Here is a 27,621-nt window from a genome sequence, read left to right on the forward strand (position 1 = left end):
TAGTGTCTCTGTTATGAAGTAACATTTTTTGAGCTTCAAGAAACTCCTGAGTTGTGTAGTCAAATGAGCTTCAGTGAGGTTCAGCAAACAAAGAAGCACTTTACCTGCAGGTTATTAGCCATTTATTTTTTTGTAACGTTTATTGTGAAAATCAATCATATCTTAATTTTATCTATTCATATGATACACATCCTCTTTTAGGCAAACTGTATAACAAATACATACTGAATGAAGTAAATGTTTCACAGAGTAAGCTATTTGTGTCAGTGTGTGTATGGAGGAGAGTTACAGAGCAAGTGAACACAAAACAAGGTTAGAACCAAACCTTCACCCCTGCATTACAGCATGCTTTATACATTTCTGGAGGCACAGGTTTTTGTTTGTACCCCCAGCCCATTCATTTTGTGCTGGGGGTGGGCATGAGGGTGTAGAGCTGTCCTACACCTCCAGAGTCGTTCTTGATGCCGCCACCTGAGGCAGCAAATAAAAAATGCCAAATCCCACACAAAATCACTTCAATATTTCTTGTGTACAGATTAGAGCATGACTGATACTGGATTTTTGACGCAGATAGAAATGTAGATAACTGAGGTTGAAAAAAAAAAAAAACATGATTGGACAGTATGTGACTATTAAAGAAAAGTGAGAGGTCTGTAGTGAGCAGGACATTTTACAGTGTTAAACCCTTTTTAAAGATGCCTCCTTACAAGGTTTAATACATCATGTCTGACATGTTTTTTCAACTAGAGACCATGTTGCAACGGGATCGCACCAGCAGCGATGCCAGTTGATGTTCCGAACCATGAGTACTCAGTAGTCATTACTACATGTACTACACACCTGTAAAGTATCGGGACTGCATATTGCACAGTGGTGATGCTAACGCGTTGATGTATGAACACATACTAATGTTTTAAAGTGGATGGGAATGATAGAACCTTTAGACAGTGAATGTGGGCCAGGGGCATAAAGAAGGGGTGGGGGGGCAATGGCCCCTTTCTTACTTCCCTTGTTTCAACGATGCCCATCTTTGAACTTGGCCTTCATTTTAATTTCAACTACACACCTGGAAGGTTTCGTGACTACATCTGTCCAGACACCAGGTAAAACACTCACAACCGCTTCTGTGGTAGTTCAAACTACAGGAAGCGTTGCTGTGACGATACACATACACATACTCACAAGGTGAAAACCCCAGCCCAACTGTTTTAACCCTTCAACCCTTTTAAAAGTTCTGAAAAGCACACCTCCTACTTCTATCATTCTCACTGTATGTGTGCTGTAGGCTTCAAGTTCCCACATCACACCTCTGTAAGTAGCATCCTGGACCATGACTGGGCTTCCAAACTAGTGGGATGTCACAAAATCACTTTGGTGCTTACAAATCTTTAACTGAGAGGAGAAACCTTCCTCCTTCAGCAGATAAATGTGAAAACAGCCTTCCTATGTCAAACTCTGCACAGACATCCTGCTCACTGAAGGCCAACCATCCATTATGCAACAAGCAAGGTGTGTGTGTGGGGGGGGGGATTTACGAGATCTTTATCAAAAATATTGGTTTAAAAAATCTTGATCAGTCTCGGCCTCAAAAATCCCGTATTGATCAGGTTCAAAGTTAAGTGACATCACTATCCTTACCAAAATAAAATCCTACTCAAGGATTTTAGTTTAATACAATGATGTTAAATAAAATGTGCTTGTAATACAAATTCAACTGATGTTCATTCTTAATGACTAAAATCTATTTATCAGACATAATCTGTGACTGTTGATCAATAACCTACAAAAATAACTATCTATTGAAACCCGTGACATTTCATGTCACCTTAAAAACTAACAGACAGGCAGGGTTGTTATTTGTTGTTAATGCAGACATTAGTTCACTATTAAATGTTTCAGCAACACTGGCTGGAAGTAAACACCACATGTGAGAAACGATACATGTGTAGCTCATCACAGAGCAGGCAGACACACTCAGCTATAATACACACTGCTTCACATGGGCGGGAGCTGTTAATCCTTTTACCCCCATCAAACACATCAGCAGTGCAACTGATGTATTTTATATGTTACACTTCTGAAAACAACAAGAGTCTTAGGGACAACGTGGTCGCCTCACAGAAATGACTAATAAATTAGACAAACAAAAATCTAAAATAAAAGTTCGTCCATGCATTTATGACTTGATAATGTTCAGAGACACATGCAAGCAAGTAAAACTGTTTTCTTTGAACATCCATCTTATGAAACAAATGGAGTGTAATAAACAAAATAAATCAGGGGCACTGTCCTTCACCATCATCCTTGGTGCTTTTCAAGACAATATTATAGTAACACAAAAAGAGATCTGAGAACAAAATAATGCTTAAACATATTTAGAAAAAGTGGAGATTAGGCCTGGCCAGTATTTGAGAATTTCTGGAATATCAGTAGGTATATATGTACGCTCATAAGTAACAAGAAATGTAAGAACAGAAATACTGTGCTTGTGTGGCTGACTGTGGACAAATGAACAATCAGTCTGGTTCAGGGTTGCACTGCTTCCCAGCCCCTGCTTGGTGTCCCATCAGCCTCATTAGAACTGAACTCTAGTAGTGGTTCTGAGTTGGTAATTTTCTTTCACATGTCAAATGGATAAAATAAAAATACAACGGCTAAATCAACGTTTTCTGACTCCTAAAACAGATTCAAGCTACAAAAAAAGTCTGTTTAGAAAGGTAGAGGGAAACAAACTGAATCAAAGGCCTACCACTGTTACAGCGTATACATACGATCTGTAGGCACATTTTTTTCACATCAAATAAAAAAAGAGCACTTTTGCTTGACAACATGTATGATGAAGAAGAGCCAACAATCTGTGACACCTTTCTGTGTGTTAAACACTATTGACAATGACAGTTCAGATGATGTAAAGAAACTAAAGCTGGGTATGCAAAGTCAACCTCTCTCAGTATGGACTGAAATGCATCGGTGGCATGGAGGATCCAGAACTGTCAAGTACCCAAACTCGGCAACAAATAGTGTGCTGTGTGTGTTTACGTCAACATGTGGATGATAATATAAAAAACAAACAAATAAAATATCTAATATTGTTGTTCATTTAATATCCCATTGTTTTTGTGAATACAATGTCCCGTAAGCTCAAGACAATCTAAGTGAGAGCTGCAGTGGTTTAGTCGGATGAATGGTTCCCTTTGTTAGGATCATGCAGATTTCTACTTGGAATCTCAAGGTCTGCATACTCCACGTGAACAGTAAACTGTAGCTTGTATAGTGTTGCAGAAGCTAGTGTAACAGAGCTAGACAGAACTGATAGAACCCTACTTGCATATGTAACTCGTTTGACGCCGTCATTTGAAACATGACTGAGAGTGTGACCAAAAGTAACTGGCTCACAGCTCCGCCTGAGTTGCACTGCTGATTCCACAATCATTTAAACCGATCCCTAAAGGTTGTGCTGATTTGAATGCATTTTTTAGAACATGTTTAGGAGGAGTGTTAGTTAAAATGGAGAACTCTTCTTTCCACATAAAATATATATTTTAAAAAAGGTATATTAGTAGTTATTCAAAGTAAGGTATGGACAAAAGTAATGTTTTGGTATTGTTACTAAAACTCAGGTGTTCTATTATCACTAATTTGGAAAAACGAAACCAAGCCCTAAAAAATAGCAGACATTACAATAGTAACACTTGACAGAAATCTTAAGAACAGTGGTGTGTGTGTCAACCTTTAAACAGTGATAGTGGCTGTGGTGGAAGTTAGCCAAGCTGCTGGCTCAGGTACAGAGACAGTGAATATATGTGGCAAACAGAAATCGCGCTGAAATTCCCAAGGTGCACTCACAGTCACACCAGTATATTACAGTAACATCTAGAGAACAATGACAATACTTCTTCATCAAGAAGTCCAGTACACGCTAAAACATCCCATGATATGAAGCTTCCTTTTGTATTTCCAACCCTGGGATGGCGTACCCTCCTGGTGCCATGACAGAGCAGAGGCGTTTCATAAACCAGGAAGGTAAATATGATGGCTGCTCCCAGACTCTCATTCCATTTCAGGGAGCAAAGGCCTAACAGGTCCATCAGATCCATCAGAATAAAGTATCCTTTTATCTTTGTGGTTAAGTCCTTCAGATGGGGTGGGGCTATTTGGATTACATTGAACAACACTTCCTCTTTTGACAAAATACACATTATTTTTAAATCACAGGTGAGATTTCTTTCCATTTCCTTGACCAAGAAAGGTCTGTTTTGTCCAACAATGGGCAATTCTATCTCATTTTACAAGCCAGCTCATCAGTGTTGTTAGTAGTGTTTTGTTCCTTTTTTCTCAGTACAGGTGTTTGGGACTGTTTGCTGTGGGCAGGTCCTCAGTAGTTGTGTACAGGTCTCTCCTGTTGGTGTCCATAAGGGGAGAGTGTTGTTAGGGAGAGGTCAGGAGGGGATCATCAGGCCTCAGAGCTTAAAGAGGTCCGTGTTGGACTGGGAGGGAGACGAGCTGCTGCACTGTGCTCTGTACGGAAACTGTAATCATACTGACAGAGGGAGACAAACATCATTACTGTGCAATACACTGTGGTAAAATGATCCAACCCTGCATTGACTTTATCAAACATGAGTGCATCAGTAAAATGAGTCCAAACATCTCTGACAACAGGTGTGCTTGACTTCAAGCGGTGCTGTGCACGTGATGCATGCTGGACTTAACATAAGGCATGCATTAAAACCTTGCAGGAGCAAGGTTCGCTGCAGGCGCCGAGTCCTGCAGCCGCTGTTGCTTTTCTGCGGCTGCACAAAGGTGGAACCACACTATTGCCTGGTCTCGTGGCATTTTTCTTTGCAAATGCATCAAGATCAGTCATTGATCTCAGCTCACAATAAGCTTGTACAGGTAGAATGTGTCCAACTTGACGGTGCCATTTTTATTCCCCGCCACTGCAGCCGCCTGCAGCCCACATTAGACTATCCAGTCGGCAAAAGTCAGCCGCCGTCATCTTGAACGCACCTAATAATACAGTAGATCAAACCAAGGACCACACTGGCTTCTGGTGGACACGGTGTGTAATTACAGGAACACTGCTATTTATTGAGCTCGTAAAGGCAATGTAAGGAAGATGGAGGATTCAAGACACCATCAGATCTCACATCATCTGTTTTCACTTTACTACTACTACTTCCCACACATCCATCAAGTCACAGCACAGCAGTTCAGGATAATTCCTGTTTATAACAACCTGGATGTTTATAGCAATATTACTACAGCAAAGTCCTACAGGTATCATCAACATTTTCAGTTTGACCCGCAAATAAAGAGGATACATAATGTGATAAACAGCAGGCTGCCTGTCTGATAGCTGTCTACTCACCTCTTTCTCAATCTCAGCCAGTGACTTGATTGTAATGCCCATCAGATCCACCTGCTGCAGCTGAATATGGAGAGCAGTGATAGTCAGTTAGTTGTTCAGTTATATAAACAAGTTCAACTTCAGTAACTCCAGTGTTGCCTCCACAGCCCTGTCTTTTGTTTTTACACTGGTTATTTTGAACAGCAGTACAGAACTTGAGCAGAGGCATTACAGCACACAGTCAGACACCTCTGCTATAGGAGGATAAAAGCTGTCACACACTTGGGCCCAGTTGTTCAAAAGTAATCTGATTGGATTTTGGCTATGGGATTGGATCAAATCTTGAAAATGGGTTGTTCAAAAGAAGAAAAGGATTCTGAAATCGGATCAGATCTCCTAATCCAATCCTGTTTGTGATCTGGACTGAATGTTGTTCAAACTTTTTAGTAGAATTGGGATCCCTTTGATCCAAAACAATATATATATTATATCAGGATTATCCTGATCCCAATAGAAGGATAGATTCAGGGTGGATTTTAGGATTTTAGTTTCATGTCTTTTTACTGGGGCACAAAATGAAACTCGGCTGGACGGTGCTACAGTCTGTAGCTGAACTGCTGTACCTTACTGCATTCCAGCAGCAACATTAGTGGGACCAGTCCAGCCGACATGTTTCTGGATTTATTTCAGGTTTCACCACCACAGGAGCTCAGAAAAGAGGCCGGAAGAGTTCTTTACCAAACAAAGATGATGATGACTAGAAGTCACTTCTTCAACGAGAAACAGAAAGAGCGGAAGTACAGATTAAAACACGTGTTCCAAATATCCACAATATATTTGTGAATGATGTTTATTTGTTTTTTATTTATTTGTTGTGGGTCAGATGAGGGGTCTGACTGTTTGAAGACATTGAAAAAGGAAGGGACTGTTTGTATTGTCTCATTTTTTATTGTCCCCACGTTGGTTATGGCCATTTAGAGCACTGGTAATCTGGATTTGGTAGTCCTGAAAAGTCTGTATCAGGGTTATCCAATCCAATGTTGCTTTGAAAAACTGGCACAAAAGTAAGAGGGGTTACATGATCCTGCATAGTGGAACATGGGATTTCCAATCATGCTGATCCAGATTAAACTTTTTGAACAAATGGGCCCTGAAGACTAAAGACTCAGCTTGGGTAACTTACATCCGACGAGGCACAGGCAAACTTCTCAGAGATCATGAAAGGCACTCCGTCCATTGCTGAAAGAGACAGTTCACATAAATGCTCATGAATGTGCATTTTATAGCAGCAGCAGAGAAAAACAGAAAAACATTTATTCACATGTTTATAAAAAAACAACAACAATATTTTAGGCCCTATTTTAATCACACGAGCGCTACAAAAGGGCTGGGTGAACCGGAATAGAGGAATAGAGATCCGAGGTTGTGGGGATTAATAAATATTTCAGTCACAAATCTACGGTATTTCACTTCCATAACTACGTTCATTTGTACCGACCGTCCAGTATATATATATATATATATATATATATATATATATATATATATATATATATATATATATATATATATATATATATATATATATATATATATATATATATATATATTAAAAATACCACTGTTGCTACTAAAGAAAGTTGGAAAGGAGACAACAGGATTAAGGAGAGCCAGTCTTGCTGGCTTGCTGCATCTACTGATTACAGCGTGTTTAATAGTTTATTTACAACTGAACTAAAATCAGTGTTTAATACTAGACACCCTGATTTTAATTTTGAAGTACATTTTAACATACAGCATTCACCATGTGTGGCACGAGTTTGATTTGTACATTTCAACAAGACATTTGTGATTTTGTGAAGAGGATGTTGAGAAAAAGACCGTCAAACTGCTTCTGACCTGAGATAGCATACAGGTTGGAGTTCTGGTGCTCGTAGTCCGGTCTGGTAGTGTTCTTCCCTCTGAAGCTGGCTGGGAGAGTCATGGAAATGTGCCTTGGTAAAAAACAAAATAAAAAAGCATCCGGTCACTTCAATGGAGACAAAACACTCAATCTATGCATTGTCCCTTACTGCACGTCCATGTTCAGTCATCAGTGAGTGGACTTTGGAAAGCCTTAATAATCATTTTGTTTAGAGATTTCCCCCCTAGAATTACTCCTCTGAGCTCTGGACCTACAGGAGCAGAGGAATGGAAAAAGATGAGGAAGTACATTACCTTTATGTTCTGTTAGGTGGATTACGGGATCACAAAAAATCTGCATCATTCGAAACTAGAGAAAATGATTCCAGGCAGCTGATAGCCACAACAAACATCAAACATCATACTCCTTCTGTATTACAGCTAGCAAAAACTCTTTGTGCATATGACCATATGGAGGTTTAGTTTTAAAACCTGAAAAAATTTTAACCTATGCTTTAAAGAAATACAGGGTGTCACAACTCTGCATCACACCTTTGTGTTAGGGCTCCAGCGAGACTCGTGTCTGTGCCCTGTGTGAAACAAAAAGTCAATATTACAGTTTTATATTTAATTTTATATAAGGCTATTTCTTTCTAAGTCACATCGCATCTCATATCAACTTTGTAGAAGTGAGCACTATATTATGGGCCACATATGGAAAAAAAAAAGCTAGCCTACTTGTTTTGCAAGATCGCGTCAAGCTGGGTTTGAACTCACTAGAGCAAAAACAATTCCTTCTTGGGATGCACTGCTTTGCCTAGGAGCCACTCAAAAACTCATAATTCTTCAATTTCTAGCTTAAGAACTATGTAATAACTATGTTATTTCCCAGGAAATTAAACAAGCTTTTCCTCTTGGCCTCAGGTGAAGATGCCAACGATGTTCGTTCAGACTTGACCACGGGTGGTTCTAACGACCATGACGACTGTCGTTACCACAGCCAGGAGTACTAACGAACCAGCGGTATTGATGATCCTAGCTAACGATCCCACAAAGGTTAAATGAGTTGCCTTGCTGGTCATTTCAGAACTGAAGAAGTCTCTTGGATGAGGGATGAAACGTTTACTAGTATCTTCAACCAATACCAGTTGCCATTGACTTCAACCTTCTTTGGATAACTCTAATGTCCTGATGAAACAGGTATTCAAAGTGACTTGACAGTTCCAAGAAAACAGTGTACAACAGTGTCAACTTCATAGCAGACAACTTTCTTTTTGTCAACATGGCAGCAATTTTAATTTGTTTTTCAGCTGAGACCTTTTCCTACTTCACTGTCATCTAAATCTAAATATGTTCCCCTTACATTGAGGAAAGGATGTTCAACAGGACAGGACAGTCAACATACATGTGAGTTATGTGTGTTAAGTGATGATAAAATCAGACACGTTAGCACACATGTACAAATGCATCATTAGAGTGGACATACTTGGGCATAGGAGCAGCTGGGACTGGGGCTGAGCTGGAGGAGGAGTTCATATTCTGGATGTTGTTGGTGGCTGGTGTGTTTGTGGAGTCCTGGGCCCGAGGTACGTTCCCCATTCGATACCAGATTCCCATGTTGTTGAGCTCTCTGTCAAACAAGTTCATAAGCATTAATAAGAAAACAGAGCTGAAAAGAGATAATGTGGAAAAGTTACAGGCTTCACATAAATGTCCACTTAGTCTTAGGCTCCAGCCCTTCAAAATGTGAGTACATGGTACAGCCCATATTTTCTGTTTCATTTATACTTTCTCTGAGGAATTAAGGCTGGAAATGCTATCCGGATCTTTTTTATCCTGCTGCTTTGTGGACTTTGTTGACTGCAAGTTTAGCTCGTGTATAAATGCGACAGTTAACAGACTTTATTCTGAGCACAACCAGGACACTGATCTGTTCGGATTTTTTATTTATATATGACATAAATATGATTTAATAAATGTTTTCTTCCACTTCTAAACTTGCCCTGTGCCAGAAAACACTCTTGTCCCAAATATTATGTGTACCAGATTTTTGGCAACTCTATCAGATTTCTACAAAAACATAATTTACATCAGGCATAAAAAGGATTAGCTATATCCTGAAACCACTCATCACAATGATGAGGTCCTAAAAAGCTTATTCTGCAGCGCCATGGTAGTAACTTGTCAATCACAAGGTAGCCATGCCCTAAAGCCTCCCCTGCTTCATCATCTGTCTCAGACTTTTTTGAAACCATTTTCTCATCTGTTGCTGCGGTTTACATTCTCCCCAAATGCAAATTTAAAAAAATGCACTGAGGAATGTTCTGGGTGTACCTTACACATAACTGGATATATCATTTTATTTTATGTTACCATATTTTAATTAATTATCTGTTAAGTTCTGTGTCTTTTTGTTATACAACTTGAATGGGACTTTACTAAATGAACATCATGCAGCGTTTAAGACGACTTGAAACTAGCCATAAACTCATTAGAAATGTTTTTATGAGGTAATAAATCAGGTGAGAAGCAGGCTCATAAGCTCCAATGCAATCAGACATTTTGCAGCCAGTGGAGTCGCCCCCTGCTGGCCATTAGAAATAATGCATGTGTAAGGCTTTGCTTTTCAGACCCAGAGGTTCCCGCTGGGATGGGACCTGAAATTGAGTCATAGTGGGTAGAAGCCGAGGATGCCACAAAATCATCGATACTAACAGAGAAATTTCTATCAGTTAAATACTGTAGGAGGTGAACGACTCATGGGCAACACCGGAAATCGTTATGTGGTGTTCCAGACAATTTAAGAGGACAGTGTGCCAATGGTGTTGAAGGCAGAGCTCAAGTCCAGGAGGACCAGGATTTAGCAGCTACCTGAATCAGAAGTCAACAGAAGCTTACTGCTCAACCTCAGGAGGGCAGTCAGTGCTGTGAAGGGCAAGGAAACCTGTCTGATAGAAGATTAACTTGAAGATTGTTTATGGAGATGGGTCTAGGCTTGTTTTTTTAAAGAGGGGAGAGACCATCTCTGATCAGAAAACTGAAATATAATTTAACAATCAGGATGTAAAGTACGTGTACCGGACAGGGTTTAGTCTAAGCATGTACTGATTGTCCTTAATAAAAGAGCAGTAGGTAGTAATGACATGTGGCTAATTAATGTTACTATAAATATAGCAAATGTTACATAGCAGCCAAAAAAAACCTAACATACTGTTAGCTTTCCTAATCAGCTTCCAGACTGGAGTCTGAAGCCCAGGGGAGCCCACCACCTTCACTCTTCCAGCAGTTGGGAAACAACAGACAGACTTTAACTACACTCTGTGGTCATTTGTTCTGCAGCGTAGGGCTGGACGGTATATCGGTATACTGATCTAATTTCAAGAGATATAAAATTAAGCAATACCGTTTTTACCGAAAGAGTTTGATGTTGAGTTAATTAATATGTTTCCCTAAAGTCCTTCCAGCGTTTGCTTGTCTCCGTCCCACACCGCACAGCCTCCCTCTGCGCGCAGCCACTCTAGCTCATAAACTTCAACAACATGGAGGGAGACTCAGTGCCAGTTGACACTGCTGAAGACCTGGCTTGTAATAGGGAAAACATCATTTTAGTCCGTATTTCCCACACATTAACTTTCCTTCAGCGGGCCGCCCACGAATATTTGGCGACGCATTGTAGCATCTCTCATAGAAACAGAGAGTTGCAATCTATTGTGTTACGACGCGTGGATATTTTACAAGCACGAACCAGGTAAAGCGACAGTGAACACACCAGTGCAGGTGTCATTTGTTACCTACCATGTTGGTTTTGTTTTGAAAGGCTATATCGTCAACACGCCTCCTCAACATGCGGCCTTGCTGCTGCTGTGAACAGAACAGCGGGTGTAAAAGTCTAGATGATAAGTGTTGTTTTTCGTCTATTTTATACAACGTAGCTGACTACTGATGAAGAAAGTCACCAGAGAGGACACACAGTGAGGGAGAGAAAGAGACGGAAAGAAGCGGGGCACGCTGATGTGTTTGCAACAGAGGTAGGTAAAGTTAGGTCAGTGAGTGTAGAGAAACGAGAACTGAAGGTAAAGGAGGCACATTCAAGAAGTTACTGAACACTTAAATAAGGTGGAGAATGAAGTAGGCTATACAGTGGGGCCAAAAAGTATTTAGTCAGCCACTGATTGTGCAAGTTCTCCTACTTAGAAATATGAGAGAGGTCTGTAATTTTCATCATAGGTACACTTCAAACTATGACAAAATGAGAAAAAAAAAAAAAAAAAAAAACAAATCCAAGAAATCACCTTGAGGGATTTTAAAAGAATTTATAAATTATGGTGGAAAATAAGTATTTGGTCAATAACAAAAGTTCAACTCAATACTTAGTAACATAACCTTTGTTGGCAATGACAGAGGTCAAACGTTTCCTGTAAGTCTCCAGCAGGTTTGCACACACTGTAGCAGGTATTTTGGCCCATTCCTCCATGCAGATCTCCTCTAGAGCAGTGATGTTTTGGGGCTGTCGCTGGGCAACACGGACTTTCAACTCACTCTACAAACTTGGTCTGAAGACTGGCTAGACCACTCCAGGACCTTGAAATGCTTTTTATGGAGCCTGAGCGGTGTGTTTGGGATCATGTCATGTTCCATCTTCAAGGCTCTCACTGATGGAAGGAGGTTTCGGCTTCGGCTTAAAATCTCACGATACTTGGCCCTGTTCATTCTTCCCTTTACACGGATCAGTTTTCCTGTCCCCTTTGCAGAAAAACAGCCCCAAAGCATGATGTTTCCTGCCCCATGCTTCACAGTAGGTATGGTGTTCTTGGGATGCAACTCTGCATTCTTCTTCCTCCAAACACGACGAGTTGAGTCCACATGATATTCTCCCAATCCTCTTCTGGATCATCCATACGCTCTCTGGCAAACTTCAGACGGGCCTGGACATGTACTGGCTTAAGCAGGGGGACACGCCTGGCGCTGCAGGATTTGAGTCCCTCTCAGCGTAGTGTGTTACTGATGGTAGTCTTTGTTACTTTGGTCCCAGATCTCTGCAGGTCTTTCATCAGGTCCCTCCGTGTAGTTCTGGGATTTTTGCTCACCGTTCTCATGATCATTTTGACCCCACGGGATGAGATCTTGCGTGGAGCCCCAGATTGAGGGAGATTATCAATGGTCTTGTAGGTCTTCTATTTTCTTACAATTGCTCCCACAGTTGATTTCTTCACACCAACCTGCTTGCCTGTTGTAGATTCACTCTTCCCAGCCTGGTGCAGGTCTACAATTTTCTTCCTGGTGTCCTTCGACAGCTCTTTGGTCTTGGCCATGGTTGAGTTCGGCGTCTGACTGTTTGAGGCTGTGGACAGGTGTCTTTTATACAGATAAAGAGTTCAAACAGGTGCCATTAATCCAGGTAACGAGTGGAGGACAGAAGAGCGTCTTAAAGAAGAAGTTACAGGTCTGTGAGAGCCAGAAATCTTGCTTGTTTGTGGGTGACCAAATACTTATTTTCCACCATAATTTACAAATAAATTCTTTAAAAATCCTATAATGTGATTTCCTGGATTTTTTTTCTCATTTTGTCTCTCAAGGTTTGAAGTGTACCTATGATGAAAATTACAGACCTCTCTCGCACAATCAGTGGCTGACTAAATACTTTTTGGCCCCACTGTAATTAAAACGCTGAAATAAGAAACAAGCTAGTAAAAATAGTAAAACATGCCCGCTAGCACTGACCGGAACGTGAGTGTGCCCGACTTTCTGTAATGTCAATGTAGGTTAGCAAGGTGACGGACCCGTCTGTGAAAAGCCCCTCCTCTTCATGCACAATCTGAATCAAAACATGCGGCAGAGGAAGGATTGTTAGAGCTTAGGTGTCATTCCAAAAAGTGATCGTCCACTGAAAACTGACTGCCGCCACGTTAAAGCTGCATCGCCCAGTTTCTATACGTCACCAGCTGATCAAACAGTCATAACGCGCAAACATCACTTTATGTCCGTGGTTATAGCAAAGCTATGTCTTTGTGAAACTTGACTGTTTTTTGTAATGGAATAATCACAACTGAAGTGTTTGCATTTTACAGCGTAATCAGGCCTGACATTTACATGATTATATAGGCAATAATATTAGCATATGCAATTTGTGTTTGGTATACTTTGTTTAATATCCTTGTTTATATTTGGAAAATGGACTATAGCCTAAAATTAACATGGTTTTCGGCACACTTCGACAGATTATTCATAGTTTTCATGTCGCAAGAGGAACGCTCCCTGGGAGCTGCCCGCCAACTAGGAAGCAAGTGATACACTGCTACTTTGAGTTTGTTACTTTTGTGTTGCCAAAATGCAGGATGGTTGTTGTGCTGTCAACTGCACTAATTGACGAGGAGGCAGTTTGTGTCCATATCTTTGTTTTTCTTGAGTTGAGAGGTGATCCAAATCATTGTGGGTAGGGAAATTTAATGTCTTTTGCTGCTTCTCTACGGGGAGCCGCCTGCTCTGTTGTTCTGCCCTTCAGGTCACCACGCATGTCACATGAATGAAAACTACGTAGCTCACACAGTCCTTTTAACCTGTTGAAATAATACAGGGCTAATACAAGCAGTAACAATTATCTTTTCACTTCCCAAAAAAGTGACTGTAGCCTCGACCTTGTGACCTAAAAAAGAAATAGTTAGAAACAAAAGTCTGTCTTGTCAGTTGCTGTCTGGGCAGTGTGGAACTAGCAGTTGGTTTTCTGAACATTCTAAAGATTGCAGACCAATCACTGCCAACTTTAGAACGTTGGTGTTAGTTGGGCACTGTGGGCCGCCACCTTTATGGGCAAGCCACAGACACGCTTCACTTGCGCACTGTTCCACCAATTAATATTTAGATTAAGAATTTTTGACATTTGTGAATCGATTCAGTGATGCATCTAAGAATCGATTTCCCCCCCTCCCCTGATAAACTTAGCTGAGCGAACGGAGCAGCCCTGGATAATAAACTATTGTCTGGTCCTTATTTAGATTCTCTTCTGCAGACAACTATTAGCCAAGTCCTCATCAACCCTAATGCCCCATCATGTGATACAAACGGCTCACCCTATGAAGGTGTACTGTGGGGGGGCCTGCTTGGAGCGTCCCAAGATGCGGATGTCACAGATAGCAGCCTCTGTGGAGTCCCGTGGAATAAACTTGATGCAGAGTCGCCTCTTCCTGAAGGCCTGCTCCTCTGTGAGACACACAAGAGACAGACACACTGAGGGTGCTTTCACACCTAACACATTTGGTTCAGTTAAAACAAACCCTGGGGCGTTTGCTGGTTAGTATGGTCCATTTGCGGTAATGTGAAAGTGATCTATCGTATGCCCATGTTACCGTACGTGTATGTACAGCACAAGTATTTACTCTGATTGATAGGTCAAAAGCTGCTAATACTCCTCCTGTGTGTCCTTTGTCAGTTCATTAGTTACATTACACTGTGTGACAGCAATCCCACAGTAGTAAGCCCAGAAGACTAATAATACTAAAAATACTCGGACCGGACCAGAACTAAGGACGTACTCACAGTAGGCCTGGTTGCCTTGTACCGTGGCCTGAGCATGATTGTCCCCCCTCCCCACTCCCCCGAGCCGGAGCACGTTTACCTCATCACTCCATACAATGATTTTTTGTGGCAGCCTGACACAGTATCAACACCAACCGCCACATTTGATTTTGGATTTTTTTTACTAGGTCTATTTAAAATCGTATTTGATTGCAGAACTGCGTGTAGAGCACATACTCGCTCAGCACCTCGTCTCACTCGCTCCCTCTCTCTCATGAACACTGCTGCACACAACATAAAGCTGTCAGTGTAAAGATCCACCTAAAAAAAAGTTATTATCAAGCATGTAAAGAGCCTAGCTAATAGGATAGCTCTGTTAACGTTAGATCACAGCTGTGTTGTCGAGGTTGACTCGATAACTTACGAGTGTCAACAGTCTCCTGGATCGGGATGAAACCCACAGGCAGAGTGTCCTTTATATCGATCAGCTTCATGTCCACCAGAACATTGCCTAAATGGCTCTAAAGAGAAGGATAGAAGGCAGGAACAAATGATAAAAAGAAGGAGAAATGGTAAAAGAGCAGGGAACGAACCTCTTCATTCAAACGCTATATGTATGAGCTGAGATTGGAACATGCGTTAGGTGAGTTAACTTACATTTTCTTTAGAGAAGACCCTGGTGAAGCAGAGGTAGCGGGTCACCTTGGATTTGAAAAGGCCATCTTTCCACAGGTCAGCATCCAGGCCGTCGGTTGTTGTAGAGACCTGGAGGCAGATAAGTCAAGGGAGAAGGGGCCATCAAATTGAGATAACAATAACAGGGAAATATGTTAATCCGTCTCAGAGCTTTTTGTGAACCTTCCAAAGAAAAGAAAAAACATCCGATATCTTTAACAAGCTAAAGCTAAATTTTTTATTAAACATGATCATGGAAATTATGATATATCTATTATGATATAATAATAACTAAAAGACTAAAAAAGTAAGTCAGAGTTAGTCACAGTTCTCCTGCAGTAAACCACGATGAAGTGCTACAGCAGCAGCTGCTTTTGGTTTCAGTGAAATCCTCAGGAGCAATCAAACTCTTACTGAACTGCTCATGTTACATAGTAAAGATGCACATTAGGGATGCACCGAATGTTCGGCCACTGAAATTAATCGTCCGAAAATAGCAAAAAACGCACTCTTTTGTTCAGCCTAATAAGTAAAAAAAACCAAATACATTTTACCAAACAATTACATTGAAATGTCGGCAGTATTGAAGCATTTTGAAGTGTCCAAGAAAGACGCAAAAATTGCCGTTTGCAGACGCTGTACTGCTGAATTGTCTCCCAGCACATCCACTCCATCTGTGGCTGACTTCTTAGAAAAGGCAACAAACAGTCTGACCGGCTTTGAGTGTTTCTGTCACTCGTTTGTGAAAAGGCACACCTAAATTTGGAGTGCACACGTATTAGAAAATAGGAACCCCAGGTTTCTTTTCAGCACTGTAGCCAGGCTGACAGAGAGTCACAGCTCTATTGAGCCAAGTATTCCCATAGCTCTCAGTAGTTACGACTTCATGAGCTTCTTTAATGATAAAATTCTAACTATTAGAAACAAAATTCACCAAGACCTTTGCTTCCCTCAATCTTTACCAACTAACTTCAATAATTTCTTCATCTAAACCATCAACCTGCCTCTTAGACCCCATCCCGACTAGGCTGCTTAAAGAAGTTTTACCCTTAGTCAGCACTTCTATACTAGATATGATCAATCTATCTCTATCAACAGGCTATGTACCACAGTACTTTAAAGTAGCTGTAATTAAACCTCTTCTGAAAAAGCCCAAACTTCATCCAGATGTTTTAGCCAACTATAGACCTATATCTAACCTTCCATTTCTCTCTAAGGTTCTGGAGAAAGCAGTTGCTAAACAGCTGTGTGACTTTCTACAGAGCAATAGTTTATTTGAGGATTTTCAGTCAGGATTTAGATCTCTTCATAGCACAGAGACAGCACTGGTGAAAATTACTAACGACCTCCTCAGTGCATCAGACAAAGGACTTGTCTCTGTACTGGTTTTATTAGATCTTAGTGCTGCATTTGATACCATTGACCATCAGATCCTATTGCAGAGACTGGAACATTTCCTTGGCATTAAAGGAACCGCTCTAAGCTGGTTTAAGTCCTATTTATCAGATCAATTTCAGTTTGTACATGTTAACGATGAGTCCTCCATGCACGCCAAAGTTAGTCATGGAGTTCCTCAAGGATCTGTGCTCGGACCAATCCTCTTCACTTTATATATGCTGCCTTTAGGCAATATTATCAGGAAATATTCCATAAACCTTCATTGTTATGCAGATGATCCTCAGTTATATCTATCGATCAAGCCAGATGAAACTCATCAGTTAACTAAACTTCAAATGTGCCTTCAGGATGTTAAAACCTGGATGACCTGTAATTTTCTAATGTTAAACTCAGATAAAACTGAAGTTATTGTTCTGGGGCCTAAGCACCTCCGTGACGCATTATCTAAAGATACAGTTTCCCTTGATGGCATCGCCCTGGCCTCTAGCACCACTGTGAGGAATCTTGGAGTTATCTTTGATCAGGACATGTCGTTTAAGTCTCACATTAAGCAAATTTCAAGGACCGCCTTTTTTCACCTACGTAATATTGCGGAAATCAGGAACATCCTGTCTAAAAATGATGCAGAAAAACTAGTCCATGCATTTGTTACTTCTAGGCTGGATTACTGCAATTCCTTATTATCAGGCTGCTCGAAAAAGTCCATTAAGACTCTTCAGCTGATCCAGAATGCTGCAGCACGTGTTCTGACAGGAACCAGGAAAAGAGATCACATTTCTCCTGTTTTAGCTTCCAGTAAAATCCAGAATAGAATTTAAAATCATTCTTCTTACCTACAAAGCTCTTAATGGTCAGGCACCATCTTATCTTAAAGAGCTCATAGTACCTTACTACCCCACCAGAGCACTGCGCTCCCAGAATGCAGGGTTACTTGTGGTTCCTAGAGTCTCCAAAAGTAGAATGGGAGCCAGAGCGTTCAGCTATCAAGCTCCTCTCCTGTGGAACCAGGTTCCAGTTTGGGTTCAGGAGGCAGACACCATCTCCACATTTAAGAGTAGGCTTAAGACTTTCCTCTTTGATAAAGCTTATAGTTAGGGCTGGCTCAGGTGAGTCCTGAACCATCCCTTAGTTATGCTGCTATAGGTCTAAACTGCCGGCGAATTTCCCATGATGCACTGAGCTCCTCTCTCCTCTACTTTCTCTCCCTCTGTATGCAACCTCATCCCATTATTGCATGTTACTAACACAACTTCTCCCCTTTCTGGTAGTCTTGTGCTTTCTCGTCCCTCTCCTCTCTCCTCCTATCACTTCCTGCAGGTGTTTCTGGCTCTGGAGCTGTGGAGTCTGGATCTGTGGCTGCGGGTCACCTGCTGCCCCTGTGTTCCTGCTCGACACCCTCTACTGCAACGACTATTGTTACTAGTCCTATTGTTATTATTGTTATCATAATCATTAACATTATGATTGTTATCATTAACACTATTATAAATATCTGTACTATTTTTCATTTAGTCTATAGCAACATCACCTTTACTGTCTGTACCTCTGTGTGTATATTGTGTAGGCTGCCTCCCTCCCCTCTGTCCTTCCATCTCTCTCTCTCTCTCTCCCTCCCCCTGTCCTTCCATCTCTCTCTCCCTCCCCCTGTCCTTCCATCTCTCTCTCCCTCCCCCTGTCCTTCCATCTCTCTCTCCCTCCCCCCCCCCCCCCTCTCTCTCTCTCTCTCTCTCTCTCTAACATTATTTATCAAATTGGGCCGGACTTGATGAATTTAGCGTGAGGATACACATGTGACAACATCCGTTTTACTGGACCCTCTCGGGCCTCAGACCCCCCCACCATAGTCTCTCCAAATCCGGATGGAAAGACTGAGTAAAAAGCACATTTTGATTATTTAATTTACGCAATGGTAAAAAATTTGCAACATAAATGGAAAAAATGTGAAAAACCTTGTTCAGAACTTGGGAACAGTTTTCTCATTATGTTCAGTTCAGGTTCCCTAATGCACAGGGCAACTCCCTCTTATTGGGCTGGTTTTATCATTAGCACATTTCTTGTCTTTCTTTAAAATTGTCAGAACTTAATCAGCACAACCTGCAGTGATTCTGTTCCAAATGTATCAATATTCTTATAAATAGGTGTGAGTAGGTTTGGCAGATAATTTGACTGTTTTTATTATAAGCCATTTTGGCAAGTGAACCAGCAAGTTAATGTGGATAAACATCTGGTTACAATATCCAGTCAGAAGCAAAGTGTTCAAAACTAAAAGGTCCCTCACATGTTGTAATTTTGGGATGTCCTAACTGTAAAAGAAACTAAGTGAAATTCTTTGACGTTAATCCAGAACAGAGGTCCTAGTTCTCATTGTAACACATATTTACATATTTAGAGCTCTGAAGACCAAAGACTGCACCAAAATCCTGACAGTGTCAGAAATGTTGGACCAATATCCTACGATGCGATTGCTGCCATGTCTATAAATCACCAGACCAGAATACGGAATTAAAGGAACCCAGAATACACTGGCTGAAACTGCTACAACTTAATCAGCATCACTTTAAAGTAAAAAAAAAACAAAAAAAACACAGTACAGTGCTGTGGCTAAAGCTAATTTTTCAAAACATTTAAGCAGCTCAGAACCCTCCTATGAATTTACCTTCACACTACACAATTTTAGCCCGATTTGCCAAATATCTGGAAGAGTAACTCTTCATCTCTCTAACTCTTCTTCAACTCGACATCCACATCCAGCCAATGAGAGCAGACAGCTACTTTTTCACTGTAAAACACTTTTTACTCACCTCCAGCTCTCTCTGTAGCTCAGATGATCCCTGCTATCTGCATGTGCTAATCCATTCTTTCACCCAGATTTTTTGTCTTTATAATTGCCATCTTTATAATAACAAACACCAGCTGTGCTTCGCGTCATTTCCCGTTTCATACTTCATGTGTGTTAACTTGACAAAATGTGGTTTGGAGACCAGCATCGGGTGACAGAGTCCTTGTCAGCTCCTGTAGTGTGTGACCCCCTGACACCGATCAGTCACGTACACAACATGACGCTGAAAGCCGTGTAGTCTGCACGAGCCTTTAGTCATCTTGGGTTATGGTTCCAGGGTCATGTAAATGTAAATGCTCCGTACTTGTATAGCTCAAAGCGCTTTTACACTACATCTGCATTCACCAGTCACACACATTCATACACTGACCCTAAGTGCTCAAACGGAAACTAACATTCACACTCACTCATACACTGGCGGAATAGCCATTTGGAATGTATTTAATTTGAATTATTTTGCAAGGTCATTCAGCTGTCAATCTGCCCTGAGCTTTGTTCAGTGACTTACCACATCATATCCAGTGGGTGCCCTGTTCCTAGAGGCTACAACTCCGACTCCAGTGATTGGGTCCATGGGCATCTCTGGTAAAGCTTCAGAAAGGTCCCGAACCTCAGGCATCTTTGTTCTGCAACAAAAAAGGCAGTGACAGGTTAACTTCCTGGAAACTGGTCTGAACGGTGGAATTTGCACAATTTCCTTGATCAAAGTCAGTGTACCTACATTGGAGGTGAGCTAAAACCCACATTTCCCTCTACTGCACATTACTGGGATGTTTACTTTAGAGTCAGAATTGAGTTTATTGCCAAGTAGGGCTGTACCTCACAACTAATTTACTCTAACAAAGTCTCTAGCGTAAGTTTAAGCCATTCTCTTGCACATACGTGGCAATAAAGTAAACAGGAAACATCAAACGGCTGAATGTTAGATGATGCTAGGCTTGGGCACCATTTCTAGTTTGCAGAACTTACAGAAAACCATGTTGAGTGTCTGTCTAAAATACTCCCAAACTACAGAGATAATAATCCAATCGAATGTGAGGTAACCTAACTCACTGACAAAGATGTGGAGGCTGTCCAATAATGTAACGTGTCTATGTGGGAAATCCGTTTAGTGGAAGGGCCTGCGCCTTGTTGATGAGGCCAGCTGCAGGAACAAACTGTTTTTGTACCCAGGGTTTTTCCTGCATAGCTTTTTACGAGACGCCACCTCTGTCCAGCTCTCGACAAAACTCTTGAGGAGTGTCTTCATGGTAAACACCATTTTCAAGCAAACGTTGTACTTTCTCTGCATAGCAAATGATGCTCAGTGTGAAATCAAATTTCTTGGCTAGAAAGTCATTCTTCTGCTTTGGCCAGAAAAAGCCTCAAGACATTGATGAAGCTATTGTGAAGCTTGTGTGTTTTTCGTTTGGCTGATGTGCTGATGGCTACATTGCGTATTCTCTCGTTCCTGAATAATGGTGCCTGTGTGTTACTGGTAGCTTATTATTGCTGCTCCAGCTCAACCCAGTCAACTAATAGTCTACAATACAGATCAATTACAGCCTACCAATAAAGCTTATTTTGATGGCACTAAAATAGAAATAAAGTAACTCCATATTTTGACGTGATTAACAACATGTAAACTGGAATATTCATTTGCCATGTAAACAGCTTAGTAGGAATATGGTCGTTTTTGAATAAGGAAGAAACCACAATATTTTGTGCATATGAAAGTAGTCAGTATCATGTCATTCTGTATAACTGACATCCTCAACAGTGAGCACTTGATACCGATTTTCTTTTAAATTAACTAATTAATAATTTTTTTTTGTCTATTAATACACACATTTACAATTATCTATTTATTTTCATTAATAACACACACACACACACGTTAATGTGTCATTTACTTAGTTTATTTAAATTTTTCATATATTTTATTTTTTTAAACACACAGTTTTATTTATTTACTTTTATTTTTAATATTTTATTTTATTATTATTTAATTTTTTATTAACACACACACACACACACACCTTTTACTGTTTTATGTCCTTATTTAATGAATGAATTGTCCTTATGTAATTTATATGTAGCTTTGGCAATATTGTTGCTATACATTCATGCCAACAAAGCTAATTTGAATTGAACATTCCCTTTGCATGACATCACATTAACAACAGAGCACTTCATGACGCCTCATGATCTAATACATATTTCCATACCCACACTACATTAGTGTTGTCAAAAATATCGATTAGTTGATACATATCAATTCTGAATATTTCAAAACAGATTTAATATTAATTTTCCAAGGCATCAATCCTGAAAATGCACTTCTCTTCTCCCAGACAGCAAGCTGATACCAACATCGCTGCAGTGCCCACACAGCCCCGCCTCCTGTCACTCACAGCGCCTTCTTCTCATCTCATTTGCTCCGTTTGAATTAGGGCCGCACTATTACTCTAATTGCAATCGCAATGTTGTCATGTGCGATTACATAACCGCAAAAAGTATGCGATTTGATAAAACAGAACAAGTGTGTAAACATATGGGCCTATTTGCAATCAGAAAAATTATTGATGAGCAGTGTGGAGTAACTAAGATAACAACCTACCATAACCCCCCACCCCGCAGCACCGCTAATTGTTCAAAACATAGTCAGACGGGCCACCAGAGCACCGAGAGAAATGGCTATGGCTATGGCGTGTTATGCCGAGTTTTGCATGCTTGCTGAGAATTGCATGCCCCTCCAAAAACAGCTTTTAAACACTATAATATCCTTTGTGGGGTCCATTAACGGTGATAAATTATTCAAAGTATTTTATGAACGTTTAGAGTGGTTAATGATTTATTACACAGTAGAAGTACCATTCCTTATGATTCAGCTAAAATATGTGGTGATAACCGCGTCTGATCAGTGTGCACAGCAAAGTGTCTGAAAAGGACCTTAACAATGAATAAATGAATGAAGCTTTATTATTGTGTCATGCGTATAATTACACCCAGCCTGCATGGGCTTACAGGACACCAACATTAATATACAGAAATAAAATTTAAAAAAAAATTATATACAAGATAGCCAGGTCCAGAGTACATCATATACATTGCTAACCAAATAGAGACAAGAATTAGAAACAGAATAATACTAGTGTGATATATATATATATATATATATATATATATATATTTTTTTTTTTTTTTTCATTCAGATACATGCATGTATATATTCATTCACAGATGTATTCGCATTTACTCAAATAACCATACATCTAAGCCCACAATCTTACACAGGACAAAATTAAATCTAGTTAAACAAACTAGCTTGCCTTCTTTTCCAAGCCTTTGATACAAAGTTTGCAAACTTAAATACAACGCTCTCTCTCTCTCTCTCTCTCCTTCACCCCAACCGGTCGAGGCAGATGGCCGCCCACCCTGAGCCATGGTTCTGCTCGAGGTTTCTGCCTCTTAAAAGGAAGTTTTTCCTTGCCTCTGTCGCCTAGTGCTGCTCTTGGTGGGAACTGTTGGGCTTCTGTAAATAACATCATAGAGTACGGTCTAGACCTGCTCTTTATGAAAAGCGCTGTGAGATAACTGTTGTTGTGATTTGGCGCTATATAAATAAAATTGAATTGAACATTAAGAGGTGGATGCATAATTCAGCAGAACAGATGTTGGAGGCTACCTGCTGAGATTTGCATCCACCTCCTTTCTTAGCATGAATTAGCGTTACCACCCGCGAGGTGCATGCGATTCTCGGCCGGCATGCACAATTCGGCACAACACCTGTTGCTCAGATGGAGACACAGAGACGACAGCAGCAGGGGAAGCAGTAAGACAGATTTGGGTTTGGCTTGCTGGCCATTTAACCTTTTAACGCTGTATTGGTGCCTTTTGTTGTTCAACTTTTCATCAACCGACCAATCACAGCCTGGATGGGGCGGGACATTAAAAAAGGTTCGACATACTACAGCAAATCATTAAATGTTGAACAATGTTATTATTGACAAGTTAGTAACAAATTAGAGACCAATGTAGAGCCTTTTTCTTGCCCAAGGATTAAATAAATAACCCACAGAAATGAAACAGCTGTAACTGGATTTAAGATTCTACTAGCTGTAAAATAGTAGGCTATACTATTATATGAAATTATAATGAATATAGGCTATTATTGTTATACTGACAGTATACTATTAAGTGAAAATGATACTGTTTATTTAATGTTATAATATTATAGTAATACTAGTTCCTCCTCCAGGTTGTAGATAGTGTCTCTGCAGTGGACAGATTAGTAGATTTAGCCAGTGCCAGGATGCCAGTGGGCCAATATTTGCTCCTTCTAGCCGCCTCCTCTGTAGAGCAACACGCTCCCTTAGTTCTGTTTTACTAATTATTGTTATAAATATTATTTATAGCTTAACTTTGTTAAAAAACACATTTCAAAATGTCAGTATTTTGTTCATTTTCCTTGATAATCAAGCAAGTAGACTCATAGTACCATTTGTTCCATTATAATCGAATTGCAATCCGCAATATTGTCCACAATAATCGCTATATGACTTTTTCTCCAAATCGTGCAGCCCTAGTTTGAATCAAGCTTTTTTTTCCTGCAAGAGTTTCAACAACTCCCACCCTACTGTGCTGTGATTGGCTAGTGCTCATCACTTGTGATTGGATGCTGCTGACAAAGGACACAAACAAGCCCATATGAAATGACGGTACAGAGTGGTGCTAACGAAAGTGCCAAGCACCTGCAGGACCGACACTTTCTATAAAGAACCTGGAGAGGTTGGAGATGTCTCTACTTTCAACATCTCTAAAGTATTAAACAAGATGGCTCAGTAAACGGTTGTTGATAAGATAGTTGTCCTGTTGTTTGCCTAACAAACATTTATAAATCTCAAAACTAAAGCTAAAGCATGACAAAAAAAAGAACAATTTATTTACATAACCTACTTAATCATACCAAATCAACAAAATCTTAATATGTCAGCAAAATCAAGCTGGCAAAACACACAAATTTTTTTTTATTATTTTTTCTTGAATGAATAATCGTGATCTCAGTATAGATCAAAATAATTGTGATTATCATTTTGGCCATAACCGTGCAGCCCTATCTCAGACAGCGACAGAGTTTTAGTTGATAGAAAATACTCTTGACTAAGGTCAGAAGTAAATTAACAGATGCTGTTCTGCTTAACACACAGTAGGGCTGGGCAATAAATCAATGATAATTGTCATGATAATTATCGCAATATAATTTTCCTCAGTAACAATATAACAAGTTGTAAATATCGTCAGTAAATGTTTGATTTAATAAATTTGAATGAAGAAGAAATTAGCACTTAATTTTTCTATTAATATATTTATTTTGTTGAGGAAAAGGGACTACTTCTTCTATTTTGCAAACAGCGCCATCATAATCACGTCATGTTCACTTGATCACAACATAAGCGCGACAGTAATAGAAGAGTAATAATTGTCCGTGCGAAACAGTGCACTATATAGTGATATGGATCAAACGAAGCACTGATGCAAAGGATTTGTGTTGGTGCTTTTTAGTAATCGACTTACTGAAATTTCTCAATAAATTGTTTCAGCCCCGATCTCAGTGGCATAAAACTAACAGATGTTAGTTTGAATTGGTTTCCTGACACATTTACATAAAGTGACAGGAGCCTAAATAGGAAAACAGGGCAAAGTGTAAAATACAGATGGGTCACCAAATAAGAGGAATAACCAAATAACCAACATGAAGTGTCTTAGTATGGGGTCAGGCCACCACAATCCTATGTGGGTTCTGTTGTTACTGTGTGACTGGTGTTTTGAACCCTTTCAACCACCAAAGTCACCAAGTTTCTTTTCCCCAGATTATCTGTCTCATATTCTACTGTCAGAATATAGTAACAGTTTCAGCAACTATGCCAAAAAGATATTTTTATAAAAGTTACCTACTAAACCTTTAACTCAGTTCAGGACAAGGCACATCACTTCAGCTCCTGTCACCCAATACCAAGCACAGAACCAGCTCATATAGCCCAAGTTGCCAAAAATAATTAAAATAAAATGTTTAGAAAAATTTAGTGCAGCCAGGTTTAACACAACCAAATGTGTCTGTTTTCATTTTGCTTTCATTTAACATGTTTGGCCTGACCTTTTGTCATTGGATGATATATTACCAGATTAGCTTTATCTGTACTTGAAGTAGCTGGTAGTATCCTCAGAAAACTACACTCAGTTCTCATGTCTATGAAGCCTTGTTTGTCCTCACTGATGTCAGAAGGTGGACCATGCAGTGGAACACATTTGCATGTCATTAACGTTAAACTGAGCTTGTTTTTAGTGAAAACAGATGTGTGTATTGTTCAAACCGATAATGGATTAGTGATACATTAATCTACACACAAACAGCAAACTATTTAAAAATTTGTTTAAAGCCATCTTGTTTAGTAGCAAACAAATTAGCTGCTATTATCACGGAGTTAAGCAGCTCTCTGCTGATGCCACTTGAAGTAACACTGATGTTAAAGAATAAACACTTTTCACAATTCAATCAATTGGATTTGTATAAATACATTTCTTTGAGTATTACCAAACGTCTCTGGTATTACCTAGATATATACTGAATTCACCTCAACATCCTGATCATTTAGTTACATTTCGCATTAATGCGATATGGACCGCGGTTGTCAACTGTAGCTCAAAGGGTGGCGGAGGTAGTTTAGCTAACGTTATGCCACACAGCCAACATGCTAGCCAGCTAGCACACTAGTGTAACCAAACACCAGCTGCGGCAAACGGTTAAGGTTGTCTAACCTAAATTAATGCTGGTGTTCCTGGTCAGCCCGGTGGCCAAATGTTGCCCACCAGGCGGTTTCAGATATTGCCATGAATACGAGGCATTGCAGTATCCCATCGTCTGAGTGTCGCTTGAGGAAACTGAATAAGCTGCTAATGTTAGCTAACTAGCTTAGCTGAATAACGTTAGTGCACTTACCCAGCGAATCCGACCGCTCGTCGTGTATTTTCTTCTGTGTTTTCCTCGCTCAAACCTTTTCAGAGCTTTGGGGAGTGTCGCATCTTTACGAAAATGTTCAAATCAACGAACCATTCCAAAACATAAGCTGCTCTGTATCTGCATGGTGGTCTTCCAGCTAGCGGTTTCAGGATGGGATCATCAGTGAAACGGGGGAGTGATCAGTGAAAGAGCCTTTCCCCCAGTCCCGCCCCGGTGCCTCCGGTGTGAACATACGTGTAAACGCGAACCCTTGCTGTTGCTATCTTGTTTTGTTCTGACGTATCAAAATTTCTAATTAAACTTGGCAGTGGAGGTCTGACGGCAACCTCTTTCATGCATGTCTCCAGAAAAACAGATGAATGTGGGTTTGAAGAAGCATTTCAAGCATGGAACATTTTTTTAGATGATAAGTCTGGATTACCAACCAGCAGTGGCGGAGGGGGACAAGAATTCAGACCTGGCACTGTAAACACACCAGCCCACATTACCACGCACACATTCACTACTTAGGCTACATTTGTGTACAGATAGTGAAATAATATGTAGGCCTACCATATGTAACAGATTTGTAACATTTAATGTATGTGACTGGTCCACAAAGCTTAATAGTTTTTAAAGAATACACGTTTATAACAAATTTAGACATGCAGTTAAAACAATGGCTGTCCATCTGAGTATGTTGTAGAGTCTGTGCTCTCTGTCTGTTTGTCTGCTGTTGCTGTCTGTCTCTACTGCAGATTCAATCAAACCAAACATTTATGTGTCACTGTTTTCTTCCTCGCTCTTCCACATTCCTCCCCGTCTCTGTCAGGCCTACAGTAGCATCCTTCCTCCCAGCACTGGTACTAGAAGATCAGATGTCTCTGGCTGCACTGATTCAAGCAACATACTAGTTCATGAACACAGAATAGGATGTAAATGTGGCAGAAAAATGTTTTCTTACAC

At 40.2% G+C, this 27,621-nt stretch overlaps 1 protein-coding gene across 1 annotated transcript; it reads right to left on the reverse strand.

The window, feature by feature from the left end:
- Positions 1-111: 111 nt before the first annotated feature.
- Positions 112-26,934, reverse strand: mvb12ba (multivesicular body subunit 12Ba). The gene is made up of 10 exons (XM_038733663.1): positions 26,656-26,934; positions 20,185-20,302; positions 15,422-15,529; positions 15,189-15,285; positions 14,320-14,449; positions 8,739-8,882; positions 7,250-7,344; positions 6,534-6,589; positions 5,372-5,431; positions 112-4,540 (listed from the first exon to the last, which is right to left on the reverse strand). The coding sequence occupies exons 2-10, from the start codon at positions 20,293-20,295 to the stop codon at positions 4,454-4,456; spliced, it is 888 nt and encodes a 295-aa protein (XP_038589591.1). The 5' UTR covers positions 20,296-20,302; positions 26,656-26,934; the 3' UTR covers positions 112-4,453.
- Positions 26,935-27,621: the final 687 nt, after the last annotated feature.

The sequence above is a fragment of the Micropterus salmoides genome, unplaced genomic scaffold (genome assembly GCF_014851395.1).
Source record: "Micropterus salmoides isolate LMB-PRFRI ecotype aquatic unplaced genomic scaffold, ASM1485139v1 Ms_hic_scaffold_20, whole genome shotgun sequence".
Classification (NCBI taxonomy): domain Eukaryota; kingdom Metazoa; phylum Chordata; class Actinopteri; order Centrarchiformes; family Centrarchidae; genus Micropterus; species Micropterus salmoides.